General features: G+C 37.6%; 1 protein-coding gene across 1 annotated transcript in view; it reads right to left on the reverse strand.

The window, feature by feature from the left end:
• The window catches only part of astn2 (astrotactin 2), a 274,357-nt gene that overhangs the window by 182,077 nt on the left and 73,679 nt on the right, over nt 1-18,601 (reverse strand). Inside the window, exon 3 of the mRNA XM_084935333.1 lies at nt 8,868-9,294. Coding sequence (XP_084791459.1) covers nt 8,868-9,294 — 427 coding nt within the window. The remainder of the gene's footprint in view (nt 1-8,867; nt 9,295-18,601) is intronic.

Raw genomic sequence — 18,601 nt, forward strand, 5'->3', positions numbered from 1 at the left:
AGTCTTTACCTTGCAATATTAAGTGTTTTGAGGTGACTGTTGTTGTGATTTGAGGCTATATAAATAAAACTGATTTGAATTGAACTGAATTGAATAGTAACTCCTACCTTACCAGTAACTTTAAAAATTGTCAGAGGACCTCTGAGCAAGGAAAGGACTGACCTCAGTGAGTGAGTGTTGTTAGGTATGACCCATTGTTTCAAAATGTGTTTGTTTAAAACAAAAGAAAGAAGGAAGGAAAAGCACTCCATTATACTACTTATGTCGTAGTACAATGGATATGGTTTGTGAAACAGATAGGCCTAAACTTTGTATTTATTCTCTGTTAATAAAGTAAGTAATTATGAATCCTACTTTATGTATGTCTACAAAAGGTTTTTACACTGTTCTAATCGCGTTTTGGGATAACGTTTAATGGCTAACATGGGACCACCTGTTAGAGGTCATGGAGCATGCAAGTGACACTGTGACTACTGTTATTGTTGTAGAAGGCATTAGGCTGATAGCCAGTCTAACATTAACGTAAAAGTCCATAATTTGATTGTGTGTGTAGAGCCCTGTTGTTTCTGGCTTTTGGAGACTGAAGAGATCGTTTTGTGTGTGCATTATGAATCCAACATAGTGAAATTTACTTGTGTTGTAACTTTAAATAGAATATAGAGACAAACTGTTCCAGGGTTAACCCCACTTTCTGTGTAGATCTCTTGTGTTATTTTTCATATTTAGAACATCCTTATAGTAAACATAATGGTTATAATATAATCACAAAACCATTAACTCTGGATATGTTCAATTGCCATACTATTATTCTTTTTTATGATTATTAATGACACCCAGTGATTGCACAGTCAGGCAGTGATGGGGTGTCTCCATGGTAAAATGATGTTTAACTTTTGACAGTTTCCAAAGACAATGAATATTAGCAATTATTTCCAGATCTTGCCTGAGAGTTGCTAAGAAATTTCCAGCACATGTAGGAGCGGAAATGAAGCAGAAAAAACATTATGCAAATATAATTATGATAGGGTGCCAATTTATCACACACTCAGATAATTTATCACACCCAGAAACAATTCAGTTAATTTAATATACTGCAAGCAATAGTATTCCACAAAGTGCATATTGACCAAAGGCAGGCTGAGGAGAACAGCTGCAGTTCTGGATTTGTCTCCAATAAGCTAAAATGGAGTACCTGTTTATTTACCATTTTAAAAAGAGGTACATACAGAAGATTTAAGGTTATTTTAAGGTTATATACTAAAACTTTCACAACTTGATCTTTCACACTGGAATAAACTTCTTAAATAATTAGTGTTTATTGTTTTGCAGATCTGAATTCCATTTTAGAAATGTATTCTTAAAAATGCATTTTAGAAATGTATTTCTGACCTAAGTTGTAATTTCAAATATTATCTGAATTATTTAAGATTAGGATTTTAGTGTCTGTTATGCTATTTTTACATTTATTTTCCTACTTTGTTTTTGTTTTTTTCTGTTTCCTTACCTATAATTTTAATGGACAGACTGTTGGGAATCATGGCAGCACAGAAACATATTGATGGCTGTGGGTGACCAGCCTTAACCACATTTCAAAAGAGTCTCATAAAGATGGCTCACGAGATGGCATGTGATCGACCACCATGTATTGATTTAGTGCTTACAAACTCATTTCTGCAGGCATTTTTTTTGTCTGGCCCTGACAAAGGCTTCATGTTGGATCAGATTACTAAGGCTTCATTTCTCAATGAGTTGCTATACACGGATTTACTGGTTTCTAGTTCCTTATTTTTTCTTTGCTGCTCAAAATGATCTCATCAGCTGCTGCACTGTGCATGGGGGGATTTGCTCATCTTGTGCTCCTCTGAAACTTCCTTACTAAACAATGCACCAGAAATTGTAGGAGACTGATGAATCTGACACAGGCCTTTTTCACACTGGAGTGGGCAAGAATGACTAGAAGTTTTTTAATCTAGCCTAGAGCTCAAAAATCTCATTTCAGTACACATTTATTGGATTTTTTGACTTACAAAATCTTAGTCTTTGAACATGTGCATCCTTAATCTTCATCGTGGGATGTTTTTGTAGACTTGTGCATGCTATAGTGTGCTTTATATTGTATGTGTTTGTTGAAATACGTCACATTCATCTTACTGTGATAAATTCACATCATTAACAACACACAGCTTTACTGCTTTCTGTGGATGGGGGATAGGAAGAATGTGAAGTCTTGTCATGATTCCCATCTATTTATCACGAGGAAGGAGAGCGAGCTTGAATCAGTATTAATCAAAACATTACCCCAAGGTAGCTTGACTGTGCCAAGCTGGCATCCATTTCCCATTAATGATGTCACATTAGTGATCTGAAGCCCGACACTAGATTATTACTCTGAGTTCAATTAAGGCTCAGTAAACACTTAATAACTTTGGCAGTGAATATGGAGTTGTTGATGACAATAATAACAATACTTCCTTTTTTTCCCTTTTAAATCCCACTTGGTTTCAAGTGGGTGAGCGCAGTCCCAATAATGAAGGACTTTAAGAATGCACAGTTAAGACTATATGTGAAATAAATGTCAAACAAAGTTTTTGCCAGACTTTACCTAGCTATTACTGCAATAAATAACAAAGAGCCACATGCCTATATGATTCAACGCTGCTTTCCTTGAGGACACTGAGAAGTTTTGGATACAGTAATTACTGTTTTGTGGTTTTGTTGTAATATTTATAAACAGTTATATTGTTTGCTAGATGTTTTCTGGTCCTGTGTTCTTGCTATAGAAAAAAAGAAGTGGAAAAAGAAACATTAACTTACAGATCCATTATTTTTGGAAGAAATGTGCTTTTACTCAGATTGGGGGTAGCTGCTCCATAGGGGCAGGGAACTTAAAAATCTACTGTAGCAGCAGGATCTTCTGTCTAAATGCATTCTTCTCTTTTGTCTATTTTAAGCAAAACTTAGCCACATATCTGAAGTTGTAAAATCTAAGTATCATCCCAATGATTCTCAGTGGGTTACATGTGCTGTCCAAGGCTTCATCAGTGTTTACAACATGAAATAAATACAAAGTAACTCCATTCAGCAGTTTTTGCAAGCAACATAACTTCACTAAAAGGAATAAAAGGCCCAACAGGAAGTAATATGGACTATTAAAACATAATAGAATCTTCAATTTGCGTTTAATGTTTCTTTTTGCTAATGAGTTAGATCCCATTACTAGTGAGAACTGATATAAAGCTATAATTTTAACATCTGACTAGCAGCATTGTACTTGCCTTAAAATTAAGCCTCAGCTATTTTAAGACCATTTTTTTTATTATATCAGAAATTATGTTCTGCTTTTTATCCACCAAGGAGGCAAAGCCTTAACCGGCGAAGCTATGTTGACAGTTTTGTTTGCCTGTTTGTGTGCTGTCTCAGTGTCAGATTAAACAAAACTAAAAAATATGAAAGAAAATGAATAAAGAAAACCTCCACGCCTAATTTAATGAAAATGGTGGAGGATGAGCAAAGGAAGAAATCAATACATTGTTTTGAATCTGGATATTCATGTTTAGTATATTACCATTATGCATGCCCATCCAGTGTGCCACATGTAATCATTTTAATCCACATAATGCATTTTGCCAATCACAAATGTGTTACAGTTTTTCTCAAATGTTAAAACACAAAAGCCAATCCTGTAACCCAAATGACCAGTAGTCTAAACACATTTACTAAATGTAGCCACCATATTCCAGTACCATAAACACATGTCACATGAAGACACAATTCACAAAACACAACCCTCTGTACTCATAAATCTAAACACATTTTTCCTTGCTAAAACACATGTTGCAAAACAACTCTGCTCATATTCTCAAATGAAAGCCCATGTGATGCAAAATGCTTGCCACAGTCACCAATCTTTGAACACAGGGAACACACCTGGCGTCAGTCACTACACACAACGACTCAAAATTGAAGACACCTGTTGCTAATGATGTGACCCCACCTATAAAAGCATAGTTTGGTGAAGATGCCAAACAATCACAATGGATGAAGGCATTCGAGCGTGCGGAAGGAGAAGAGCTGCAGGCCAAAGAGGAAGAGGGGTTGAGATCAGAGGAGGAAGAGGTGAAGGCCTAAGAAGAAGAGGAGTTCGGAGTAGAGGAGGAAGAGAAGGAGGCCAACAAGAGAGAGGAGAAGGTCCAGGTGGGAGAAGAAGACAACCTTGCACCATCATAACAGATGATATGCGAGCAACAGTAATTGATCATGTCATTGGCCATGGCATGACAATGGCTGAAGCGGGACGAAGAGTACATCCAAACCTGAGTAGGTTCACCGTGGCCACCATTATCAAGGCATTTAGACAACACAACAGGTATAGTACGCTATTGCTTTCTTTGTCACACTACAGTTTTACAGGCCTGTGAAAGTGGTCTGTTACTTTACATGTAGTTTTACATATAAATCAGTCAATTGACAACACATGTTTCTTTCTTTAGAGCTGAAAGGATGCCACATAGAGGTGGGAGGGTTGCCATATTCACAGCGGCACAAGAAACCCTCATTGCAGATATGGTCCGTGAGAACAACTGCATTAGACTCCGAGAGATCAGAGACAAAGTCATTGCAGATAATGTAAACTTTGAGAACATTGATGCTGTCAGCGTGTCCACAATAGACCGAGTTCTCCGGCGCCAACAGATGAGGATGAAACAGGTCTACAGGGTTCCCTTTGAGCGCAACTCTGCGCGACACATAGAACAACGTTACGAGTATGTGCAAGTACGTATACATCCATGTCCACAGTACAGAATACTGTGTTGCTTAGTGGCCTACATTACTTCTGGACAATACTGTGCTACCTGATTGACCGTTCTGAACACCTGTACGCTTTTCCATGTTCACAGAGGATAATGCAGTTGGACGCGATGGCCAGACCCCATGAGTACCTCTTCCTGGATGAGGCTGGCTTCAACCTCCAGAAACGAAGGCGAAGAGGCCGTAACATCATTGGCCAAAGAGCCATCACTGAGGTTCCTGGCCAACGGGGGGGTAATATTACTCTTTGTGCAGCTATGGGTACGGAGGGGCTTGTCCACCGGCATGCTGTCCTTGGGTCTTACAACACCCAACGTCTCCTCACCTTCCTAGAGGAGCTAAAAGACATCCTCCTGGACCGTCAACAACACCATCCTAGGCTAGCACATCACATGTATGTGATCATTTGGGACAACGTCCGCTTCCACAAAACACACCAAATCAGAGAGTGGTTCACCACCAACAGTGACCACTTTTTGAACGTCTGTCTGCCACCCTACTCCCCTTTCCTGAACCCTATAGAGGAGTTCTTCTCATCATGGAGATGGAAGGTGTATGACAGACAGCCATACACAAGAGAGAACCTCGTACGGGCAATGGAGCTGGCCTGTGCTGACATCCCAGTGGAGGCCTTCCAGGGATGGATTCGCCATTCCAGGGCGTTTTTCCCGCGATGCCTAGCAAGGGACAATATAGCCTGTGATGTGGATGAGGTGATGTGGCCCAATGCAGCTCGGCGACATGATGCCGCACAGTGACTGTGTGTAATACTGTAAAAAGACCGTGTAGACAATAAAAAAGACTTCACACCCTGATCATGTTTCCGAGAGTACTGTTGTGTGCGATAGATTCTGTTTTTGCATTGAGTTGTGTTACAGTAGTGTACGTACATGCAGGATGTTTTTATAGATTTATAGTCTTCATGTGAAACTCACAAATCTAAATGCCTAATCCTCTGCAGGGTTCTATGACAATCCGTTACTGTACAGTTTATAAAAATATGCATTGGCAGTTATGAACCAAAGAACCTTCTCACAAATTGAGCATTGTGTTTTCAATTGTTTTGCTGTAGTGTGTAATGCTGTGTATAGTGTTTACAGTTTTGACAGCTTCGAGCTGCTCTCTTGGTGTGGGAGTTTGAGTTTTGCAGTGGGAAGGTGTGGTTGTGTTTATGTAGCTTTAGAGAAGGGTGTTGTGTTTGGACATTGGGGGACCTGGTGGTAACGTTTGTGACATGTGTTTTAGCATTTGAGAAAAACTGTAATGTAGAATTTGTAGCAGTGATATGCGTCATGAGAACACATTTTTATCTCCTATACAAAATTCTCCTGTGGTGTCTAAGACATCTTAAAACATTTTCATGGTTTTGTTTAAGGACTCGTGCCATGCTAGGGAAATATTGGGGTCTGACTTAAAGCACAGACAATATAGAGCTACTTAAAACACAGGTTTGTTTGAAACTGCTATACTTTATGACTATAAATCCCCGTCCTCTTTTTGTAGATATCCTTTTCAAAAATGTAAGGTGATCAACGATAACAAAAAATATTATTTACTCTAAACTTTAGTTACCTTCTCGCCATAGACATTGATACAAGCTTTTCTATAAAAAACATACGTTTGTTTTGTTCTTTTAGTTATTGCATTCAGTCAGAGAATAATGTGACCTTGAAAGTTACTTTCAAAATAAGTGAGATACATTACTACCGAGCCTGTTACTGCACTGTTCATGGATGAACCAGTGAGGTGAATGCATTCTGCTGCTTACCTCTGCTCCAGAGTGTGTGTTAGATAGGACTAACAAGAGTCATTTTAAATGGAAATTGGATGGATTTGCTTGTTATTAATGTGAAGACCAGTGGCCCCATCCCAGATGCCCTCAGGACTGTGTTGGCAGAGCAGCGGTGTGAGTCCTAGGCCAGTCACTGAATATCTGAAGTAGTTAGTCACTCCTTGGACTTCTAATGCATTTGGTTTTGGGGAAATTATATTCTGAGAATAAAGCTTTTGTGGTTTTAATCTTGTATGTTTGCATATAGACACATTAAAGGTTAATGCATGAGTCAAAAAACTAGTTGGGCCATTGAAGAAAACGAAAACATGCAAGGGCTAGGTTAATAAGTACATGGCAAATTCTGTGAATACAAGTACTAGACTAAATTTTAATTAATCTATTAAATTAGACACATAGTGCAGCCAAAACCCAATAAACAATGCCAGCCACAAAGAACTTCACTATGCTTTTATGGTTGACAGTAATGAACCACAGTACAATCACATAACCCTTTGTCCTCTAGACAGACATATTGAGCCTGTGGGCTTGGGCCATTTTATCCCACTGGGAGGTAGTTGTTGACCATCCAAAACAAAGCATTAGTCACATTAGCAATTTATCACCATCCACCATTAGCTCATTTTCCTGTCAGTCTCTCTACTAAATACAAAGAACAGTGCACTTCAAGTCAGTTGTTTCTGAGAGAGTATCTCCATTTAAATCTAAGACTATGGAAGATTTTGAATAAGTTTAGTTTTATACCAAAATTTAACAGTTTGATATTACTGAAAGACTGGATTCCTAAATTACAACTTTGATAATTTTTTTGATAACAACAAATTTACAAAATAAACACCTGCTTGGTATGGGTGTTTTTGGATAAGGGCTGCTTTATTTGAGACCACATATACGAGATCTAAAAGAGACTGAGAGAAGAGGATGAATTGCTAGCCCAGTACACTAAAAATGTCAAGGATAAATAAATAGAGGTAGATCTTAATTTTAAATTGGTCACTTTTATGGATGAATCATGTCTTTAAATTTCTGTAGCTGAAAGGTTAATAGCTCGTGAATCTGTCTCTATAGTTAATCAAAGGAATTCAAAGAACTGGAGATTAAATTGATGTAAATGTGAATATGGACATTTGTGTCTGAAAGTACTATATCCTAGAGTTTTGCAATTACAGTGAGTCAGGTCAGTGTTTTGTTCAAAACTCTAGAAATAATGATGATTAATAAGATGATTTTATCATCTTATTAATTTTTCCTCTATAAAAAACAAATGCAGACACTGCATCACACAACAGGTTTTCCATAGATTTCCCTTCTATAAATGTTTTTAAAACATAGACCAGTACTTAAATAGGATGATTTAAACTCAGAAAATTAAAATATCCATCAACTTCATAATTCTGAGCATGTTTAGCATGTTAATTGATTTAAATTTGTGATTCAGTACAGAACAAATAACCAAGGAACCCTACAATTAGTTATCGCGGTCCAACAGAGAAGGTTTGTGAGGGTACTGTAAACAAATACTTTATGCATAGCTTGAAATTACGATGTTTGCAGTGGAGTTTTAAATTTTATTGCCTAAAAAAGTTTTATCATTACTTTATACGAAGTGGAGACCCATGACTCTTTTTACCAGAGATTAAAAAGCCGCCCACTGACACAAGTCAGCATTTAATTGACGTGACAAGTGGCCTCTGTCGCTTGACCTTCACAAATGATGTTAAATGACAGTACATTAGATTTGAACTTGATACATATGGTAGCTGAATGGACGGATATGACAGCCAAGAAGCAGCAGTGTATGTTTGAGACTGTGGCTTCCTTATTTTAGTAGGAAACAGTAGGACCAACTTAAAGATAGTATCGTTGCGAATGTTAGATGATGGCAGGAATCATACAAAACTACTTATTTTTCTGAAAAAATATAAGCAGTACATGCTGTGCAATCAACAACATGGGTGGGCTGGCCTTAGCCAAGTGAAATGTCCATGCTGAGTAATCTAAGCACCTGGCACAGAGACACTCCATGGATGTACAAAACATGCTCATAAAAGCAGCACAGCTACCACTGAGCACGACACATTTCCTATGACACCTGCCATTTCTTTTTTTAGTATGTTGCTCACAGCTGCATAATAGGAACAAAACCAACATCATGCAGTTAATATGACAGGGATCCCATAAATCTTAATTTCATGCGTGCAGTGTTCATATTTCCATAATTCTAATTTCATTTTCAAGGAGAATGTCTTTCAGACAACCAACCTACCTCGTTTGTCAAAATTATGCTTAATATCGTCTTCTTTGCACATCATATCTGGATGTCCTTGGATGCCAACTCCATAGTCATCTAGGACCTTCCCATCACTAAGCTTGTTGTGGATCTGGTTGGGTGTGGAGTTAAGTGAGTGCCCGCCTGCGTCCACCTCGTCATCACAGTCGTAATCATCAAGAATTGGAGTCTCACGAATAGGCATTCCAATGACAGAGCTGCCATGCTGGTGTGTGCTTCGAGAACCCCGATAACTGTCACGGCCCTGCGGTCCGAGCAGAACGGAGGGAATGTAGTGGATCTCATGTGTGGCCTCGGTACTTGCACTCTTTTGGGGGATACGGCGACGCTTGCACCATCGATGGCGGGTATACAGCACAAGGGTGAAAAGGAGGATTAGGAGGAGGAGTGCTATGAGGCCTCCCTGGATAAAAGTAAAACAAAGGAGAAAAAGACCGAATATCAGGAAGGCACACAACGACAACTCTTAATGAGAGCAAATTCAGAGAACTTAAGATATTTTACTGGTAACCAGCTTTAATTTTACAAACTGCAAAATAAAGAGAGGGCTTTACATCTTATAATAACAATTATAATCACCACCTCAGTGCCAGTTATATTAGGCTGAATGCCAATTAGCACAATTTGCCAGCTAATAAAGGAGGTCTGGAAATCAACACTTTGACATGAGAGTTCTCAAAGCAACATGAGGCTAACAGAGTTCTGAGAAAGTGTATTTGTACCAGTCTTTAAAAATAACAATAATCTCACACTGTGGAGAAAAGGATATTGCAAGTTTGATCTAATCAACAAGCATGTCACATTTTCACAAATTTAATGTATGTATACTCAATTTGTTAATATGAATGGTAACTAGGCTTCTATGTTCTATCTCCAGTCTCTATGAGACAACACAAGCTGATGAGGGGCGAAAGTATTTTATACATGAAAGAGGAAGAAAACAGAGCATAGCCCTGTAGCAATGAAGACATCAGCAAGCCATTAGAAGATAGGAAGTCTACAGATACATGTAACACACTGTATTCGGCACATGGAATACAGTGGACTGAACTGAACATGTACAGCAGATATAAAACACAATAAAAATAAATAATACTAAAAATTACCACAAACCAAACTCTGCAGTTCTCAGGAATCATTTTACATCATGAGTTGCAAATCAAATCAATAAAGTGAATAAATGATTTGCATTATACTATGTACATGCCACTGCTGTTTCCATTCCTTATTTGAAGTCTCACTAACAACTACAGACAGCAGTTCAGCATAAATAATTTTCTTTGTAGCAATGTTGCATCTCAACCCCCCTCGGAATGAGCACACGTACCAATACACAAAGGTTATTAGCCTGTTTTGCCCTCTCTTTCTTCCCTAAGCCCTTACTATACCCCTGTAAATTCACCAAGGAGCATCACATTTCTCCAAGGTTCATTCAATATCTGACCACAGAAACATCAAACACCGCGCCATACGCAGTTGTTGGATGATAACGTAAATCCATATGCACAGACAGAATGGTTGGAAGTACCGGAGGGCATGACTTATTCTTTGATTTTTCACACTGGCCCCCAATAGGTGAGACGTAATATTGAATTCTGCAAGACATAGTTACCTAAGGGTGATAAATTTATAATGTCAGACAGAAAACACAGCGTCAGCGCTTTTCCAAGTGCATAAATAACAGTGCGGCTATATTTACAAAATTATACGGGCACATGCACATATACATGCACAAATAGGAACACAGAAAATCATATGCACACACACACACACACACACAAACAAAAAAAAATACACCACAACAGAGTAATAAATAAAAACCACAAGGGTTCATTCATCACAACATTTAAAATTCCATCTTCATGACTGAAAACAAACCCCTTTCAAATTAGAACTCATGCACTGCCGAGTGTCCATAAATCAAATATGCTGAGGGGTAAGGCAGCAGAGAGGACTAGTATCATACACATGCTTGTCCATTAATCTCCAAAAGGATGGCAGCTTTGGAGAAATATATTCTCAAATTCCCCTTAGTATTTTTCGTCTGCAATGGTTTCCTCTAAACAACAGGGAAAAAAAATAGACTTACATTTAATTTTAGGCACAGGGTAATAATGGTGTCACATTCGATGGTTTGGTAGGACAACCATTAAATGATTGTCAAAAATTAAAATAATATGGATAAAATGCTGCCTAAAACATTTACATAGATAGGTATTAGTTCACCTCAATATCCACTTAAAGTGAAATTAAAATATTAATTGTCACTTTTTATGAAAATGTGATTACACACTCTACAGTGGATCTATATAGTATAACATAGTTTGCCATGGAAACCCATAATTATCCCACTTAAATTTAAAAAAAAAATCTGCTGATCTATAATGAAGTGTCAAGTGGTTGCTATCTGCACACTGTGGAAACTACAAGTGAAACTGGGTTTTGAAAAGAAATTGTATTTCCTGTTGTTGTAGTAGGTCTACAGAAATCCATCATATTCTGTGGTATTTTTTGTAGTGCGGCTGCCATGTGAGGAGAACATATCTCTGAAAAATGGGAAAACAGACAAAAGGCCAAAACTTTGAATTTATAAAAAAGCATAAGAAGATATATTTTTATAACAACGGAAAAACTCAGAGCTGAAATAAAAGGCTTGAGCACTGTGTGGAATGATAGATCTCTCCAGAGGTCCACAGAGGGATTAAAAACCATTACTAAAGCATTTGATGGATGTATGTATCAAAATATCTAGTTAAACTTAGCACATCCGATCAAGCAAGTGATTATGTGCTAATATGAAAATATCTAGCGGAGCCTGCACCTACTGAACTTGATTTTTTGTCGACAGCTGATGTCTCCTCTCGTCATCTGAACCATCTCTGTGAAAGTTGTCCTTAAGGAGTTATAAAAAGTTTATTCACACTGCACTTTAACTCCTCAACATCACACATGTATGCTGACGTGATTAACAAGAGAAAACCTTTCTGCTGAGATGATAAATCACAGTGTAACTTGTTCATTTTGCTTGCGGCTTGTGCAATGTGCACGTGCAAACAGCCGGAAAAAAAAGTGCTCCTCCAGTTTTTGTTAACAGAACCTGCACACGTCCATGAACATAACAGAAGCTACAGACTCCATTGTTTCACAGTACAATGCTTTCCTGAGACATAAGGTGAGAGATTGATTTCACTTTGGTATGTTTTAATTAATGCCTATTTTTAGATTTCACTGGGTAAGTACTGCTTGTCATCATGTTGGATCACCAACTATTATGGAAATACTGGAAAATACTGGAAGACTCTGAAAAGTTGCATTGGTGAACTTGTCTTTCAAATACTTTTTTCTTTACCTTTCTATTTTTCTCTCTCAAATTTCCCTCATCATCTAATCTCACAGCAATTTTCTCTGCACTTCCCACTGTTCCCACTTTTTCTCTCTCTCTCTTGCTTGATTACTATATGTCTCTCAGTTTCCATTCTCCCTCATGTTTGATCACATTTTTTCTTCTCTACTCTTCACTACAACAGCCATATAAATTCATAGTGGCAGATGTAGCCATGAGGGAAAATGGGTTTTGTGTTCATCTTCAAACCCTACAAATCCCTGCTGCTTTAGTCCTAAATGACTTTACAGGAAGGAGAGTGGCTGCAAGCCCCATAATTCTACACTTTTCTGAAGATTTAGTGCAGTTCGTGATTATTTTCCTTACTTTGCATTTCTTTTTTCTATTGCTCCTAAATTACTTTGTGTTATTCTTTCTTTTTACCTTTTACTTTTCTCTCTGTAACATCACCCTTTAGCTTTTTATTAGTCTTTTTGCTCTTGCCCCATTTTTTTTTTGCCTTTCATTCCCCTAACCTCACTTTTTCTCTGTACTAGCTACTAGATCATGTTCCCTCCTTCCTTTCATGTTCCCCTGTCAAGCTTGATTACCACCATTACATCCCTTCTCAGTTACTCCTTATTCCCTTTCTTCAGCAGACTGAATTGAATATAGCTATAGACACCAGCACTGAATTATTAAACAATTTTACAAACCTTTTTTTTTTTCCCAATTGAGAAAGTAACAAATTTACCCTGACTAAACCCTGACTAAAAATTAACATAATTATCCCCAGATATATACATCTTTAATTTTTAAAAAGGTATTCCCACCTTTAGGATGAAAATAAAACACACATCAATAATATGATAAATGACAAAGAGACAATATTTAAAATTAAAATAACGAATAAACCATTTGTGTAATAATTACAAATGTTTCTCTTGTTTTAAAAATCAAGCCAAACAGCAAACCAATATAAAGCTAATCTAATTTTCTTAATAGTAGATAAGAACGCCAATGACAACGACATTTGTCAGAGATTGTGGATTTTAAGTTTTGTTGCTTTTTGCTTCTATGCAACTATGTTGCTACTGTATGGTTGGAATTGAAAAGAACGTCTCAGGAGGATGACCTATGGCAGTTTATAAGCCACAAGTCATGCTCTGACACGGTTTGGCAGTCTACCTACCAATATTGATGGAGATTGACTCAGCCATATAATATACTGGTGAGGAAAAAAAAGAAGATGCGAGTCCATTCTGTTATCACTAATGACAACTATTAGGGTCTCTAATTAATGTAGCAAACCTATGACATTCTGGAATCAGGGACTGCAATATACCACAACCTCGTCTTAGAAAATCTTTCCACCAACAGAATGGCCTAAGACCTCGAATGCTGCCCACATAGTGCATGTTACTTGCAAACAACACCACCTCCAGTTGTGAAAAACGTGTATATCTTTTATAGTAAACAGGTCAAAACAGTTAAATAATAGCATAATTTTACTGTCATTTAGTAGTTAAAGTTCAGTGTGTTCAAAAACTGAAAAGAAGAGAAAACATATGTACAAGGAAAACCAGAAGTAAGATTGAAAATAAGAAGAATAAGAAGAAAAATAAGAAGAAATATGGTGCACAGTTGACAGTTGACTATATCAGAAACAAACAGTTAAGTAAGTAAAGCAAAGTAAAGCCATATATGAGAAACTAAGAATAAAAACACATGAGAAAAAGCAATTTTTGATTAAAGCTGCAAGCAGCGTTATGAGGGCCCTCGCACCCCCCGCGCGTCGAGCCACGCTCAACATCTAAAACCAGCACGTCCGATCTGATGTCACAGTGATGGAATTCATGCATTTAACCACCAGCTAACATTTCATCTCATTCAGTCATGATTATAGCCGTGCCACTAGGTGGCGCTCTAACCATTAATGACAAATGGCATAACAAACATTTCCGAGCTCGAGTCTCATCACGCCTGTGACCTTTGGTAGAGACTGGACATTGTGTTTTTGAGTGACAGCAGATTACTGCTTTTTGGCGAGTGATTGAAACCACATGCCGCCATGACCACCCCGTTTCCCTGAATGTAAAAAGCTTCACAATTTAACATCACAAAGGTCTTTAGATTCCACACACTGGAGATCGCGTCAATCTGATGAAAATCCTTGGAGGAGTTCGTCAAAGTACGGTGCCTGAAAAGAGGGGAAAATGTCGCCAAAATTACACATTAATTTCAAAATGGCTGACTTCCTGTTGGATTTGGGATATTGCTCCAAGAGACTTTTTTGTACATCTTGATATCGTCCATAAGCTTACCAGGTTTCAGACTCATAGATGAAACACAGAGCAGGTGCTGATGTTTTGAAATTTTGTAGGGGGCGCTGTGGAGCCATTTTGCGCTATTCAAGGAAAGTGATCACATAACAACAAAGCCTTCATCACATTGAAGCTGTGGGCCAAATTTCAAGACTTTTTAAACTTTCCAAGCCCTTCAAAAGCCACTTCATTTTTCATGGTGAACCGCGTTGCCAACAGGGTGCGCCGTTCAGTTTAAAGTCACAATTTTCGCACTGAAGCATCATGAAGGACTGATGGTGACATTCAGCACTTTTGAGGTGTCGACGATGAACCTGTGAAAATCAGTAAAACAAAGTGTAAGACATAACATTTCCTGTTGCCACTAGGTGGCGCTCTGTGTATTCCTGACAATGGGCACATCAATCTGTTCAGGGCGGGTCTGACATCATGCCTGAAAAGTCTGGTACTGATCAGACTGGATTTCATTGAGTTACACTAATTTGTTTCTTCATGGCGAGACATCAAAGTTCGCCATGCTGCTGGGGTCACACCCTTTCGCGAAAAGTCACAGTTTTCACAGTAACCCAAGACCAACTCCTTAAGGCTTTCCTGGAGAAATTTGAGGTTTCAGATGTCACCCATCACAATACTGTACCCCAAAGTGTAAAACATGACATTTCCTGTTCCCACTAGGTGGCGCTCTCCCTGATGTCAAATATGGCAGTTGAAATATGTTCAGGGCTGCAGCCTTATCATATGTGTGCTCTTTGGTCCAGATCGGACAATGTATGACAGAATGAGAGGCAATAAGATTTTTATGGCGAGTCATCGAAATTCGCCATGGCGCCACGGCCTCACCGTATCGCGAAAACTCAAAAGCTCCGCAATTTAACATGGCACGGTGTGTAGTTGACACTGACCAAAGATGAAGCTTATACGGCCAAATCCCAAGGAGGAGTTCGTAAAAGTTCGAGGCATGGAAATGGCAAAATTAGAGCAAAAATGTCACCTTCACTTCTAAATGGCGGACTTCCTGTTGGGTTTGCGTCAATGGGCCCCCACAGACTTTTTTGTTCGTCTTGGCATGATACACATGTGTGCCAGATTTCATACATGTAGCTCAAACGATGTGGTCGTAGGGCTGCATTTAACAAGGCATAGGTGGCGCTACAGAGCCATTTCCCAGTGCTCATATGTAAAACCATTAAAATACAAAATTTTTCACCAGACCTGACATGTGTGCAAAATTTCATGAGTTTTTGAGCATGTTTAGGCCCTCAAAAAGGCCCTTATTTTGCCTGAATAATAATAATAAGAAGAAGAAACGGAGCAGATACAATAGGGCCTTCGCACTCTCGGTGCTCGGGCCCTAAATATTGCATGAAAGAGGAAACTGATTAAAGACAAGCAGAATACTGAACTGAATAGAGTGGACATGGATTCAGTTCCTTTTTATTAACTGGAAATTCATGTTGAATTGTGGTTATTTGCACCACTGACACACCCATTTATTTTTTTATCTTACTGTTACAATCTACAGATTATGCAGACTGTGTGGAGTGTGATATGGCAGGCAAACTGGATTCAACAAAAAGCAAGCAGTTTTATTAGGCTTTTAAAGAGTTCAAAAAGTAAAACATAAATTGAAAAAAGGAACTATAAACTGTATTTAGAGGCATAAGCAGCACATGGAGAATGTAAACAGACATTTACAAAGCCTAAAGGGAAGGCAGCACTGTATATAAACAGAAGGGCAATCAGTAGACAAGAACACAGCTGGGTATCAAGATGCAGGTAAAAGCAATCAAGGACAATGAGATGGGAGGGAAGGTAAAACAAAACTATTTATATTTATACTATTTAAATAAAACAGGAAGAGAGAAGCATTAACTAAATGGGGAAATCCAGACATTAATGAACTCAATATAGTGGAACTGACACAACAGGATGGAAGTGAGGGAAGAATACTCTACTACAACAAAGAACTCAACAAAGGAGCAGATATAAACACTAAGCAAACTAAGAATTAAACAGAGATATTTAAATAATCAAAATTTGAAAGTCCATAAACTCAAAAGGATCCTGATTCTTAGATCTATTTTTTTGTTTGTTTTTTGCTTTTTTAATTTGTTTTTTCTTGATTTGATTTCACTACAAACAGGAACAACCCTCTTTTCATCATGGCCTCATATAGTTAACTTGCAATGCAACGCCATTGTAACACTACGACCATATTACTAGAATCTGGTATGCATATGCAATATCACTTTAATTAACAACACATGAAATATTCTTGAATCCATCCATCCAGTATTTTCCAGTTCTAGCTTTTCCAATTAGGATTAGGATTAGGATAACGAAATACAGTTCATGAGGTCATGAGGGTGCTAGAGCCAGTCACAGCAAGCGGGGTAAACACTAGACAGACAACCTATCACAGGGCTTCTAGAATAAATGTTTTGGGGTTTTTTTCTGAATCTTAACATTCTATGAAAGCTGAAATCCTCTATTATACATATTTAAAAGGAAACATTTTTAACAACACTACTGTGGACTATAACTCTAGCATTTTAAATTACAGGCGAACAAAAAACATGCAGAAACCTCATATTTTGGATACATTTTTTTTAACAATTAATACCCCAGAAATAGGACGCATATATTGGCATGTATGTAAGGTAGATTACATGTTTAAAATATAAAGAGGCCATCTGTAAATCTTCTCAGAGAGAGAGTCTCTCTCTCTCTGTGTGTGTGTGTGTGTGTGTGTGTGCACATACCCAGAATCAGAATGCATTCTAAATCAAGTCACCATTAATTTAATCCAACTGTATAAGCAATGTTAAATGAAGGACCCTTTGATACATTAGGAAACACCATCACCATAGCTTCACTGTGTACTTGAATCCAGATCCTGGCCTGTTGAACGAACAAGCAGATGTTTGCTATATATAAGAAAAACAGCTGATGACCGATCTTAGTCAAAATGTACAACTTCAGAATGTATCTGAAAATCTGGGGGGGAAATGATAAAGTAGATGTTTGCAAGCAGATGTTTGCTATATATAAGAAAAACAGCTGATGACCGATCTTAGTCAAAATGTACAACTTCAGAATGTATCTGAAAATCTGGGGGGGAAATGATAAAGATCAAATTGATACAATACATAAATGTATAAAACTACTTCACTGCAGTGACTGAGTTATATATTGTAATGAAGAGAAAACAGACAAAGATGCTAAAAACCCCAAATACATGAATGAATTTTAGATGTTAGCTTGTGGTTATAAACCATCTTATAAAAACAGAGTAAAGCTAAAAAACCGAGTAACTTCAGCTTATAATCATGCAATCATACATGAATATTCATACTGAATGTACATTAGAGAAGATGTCTGTGTCGTCTAAATCGATATGGACACAGGAAGCAGTTTATGTATTCACTATTATTAAAAAAAAAACAAACAAACAAAAAAAACAGACAAAGCTCAATCGAGACAGTTTACAGGGGAGCTTGAATATGGTGGCATCATACATATTTGGCTGGAAAAAATATGACTACTTTGAGCAGCAGACAGTCGAGAGGTTAAGAACCCCAAAACAAAATCTCGTTAGACTTTATTATTAATCTTGATTGTAGTGAATGTGCATTAAATATATTCAATCACTGACTAATTACAGACAACAGAGCTAATGAAAGGAGCAGCAAAATGCCCAGTCAGGGATTTGTTGTGCTTTAAAATATACAATACAATGCTGTCAGATTTTTTTGTTTTTTTGATTTTTGTTTGTTTAATCTGAGCTGTCAGTCTTCTTAAGAGTGGTGAGATAAACAGATGTGTTGTAATAATGTAGCTAAGAAATCAGACTATTTGCATACGCTATTTCCACAGCAATTTCCTGTTTATTATTACACTTTCATAAATGATAAGCGCAGCATATTTACTTTTATTACCTGAGAAGACATCACGAAGAATGAGTGAAATGGCTATTTCGCATGTTGTCCGAAGTCTTTGGACAAGAGCCTTTTTTTGATTAGCTTCCTTACAAAATGCATTGTCAGCATTTATTATGATTTTTG

Source organism: Perissodus microlepis, chromosome 7 (genome assembly GCF_051167445.1).
Source record: "Perissodus microlepis isolate ML-2025 ecotype Zambia chromosome 7, ASM5116744v1, whole genome shotgun sequence".
Taxonomy (NCBI): Eukaryota; Metazoa; Chordata; class Actinopteri; order Cichliformes; family Cichlidae; genus Perissodus; species Perissodus microlepis.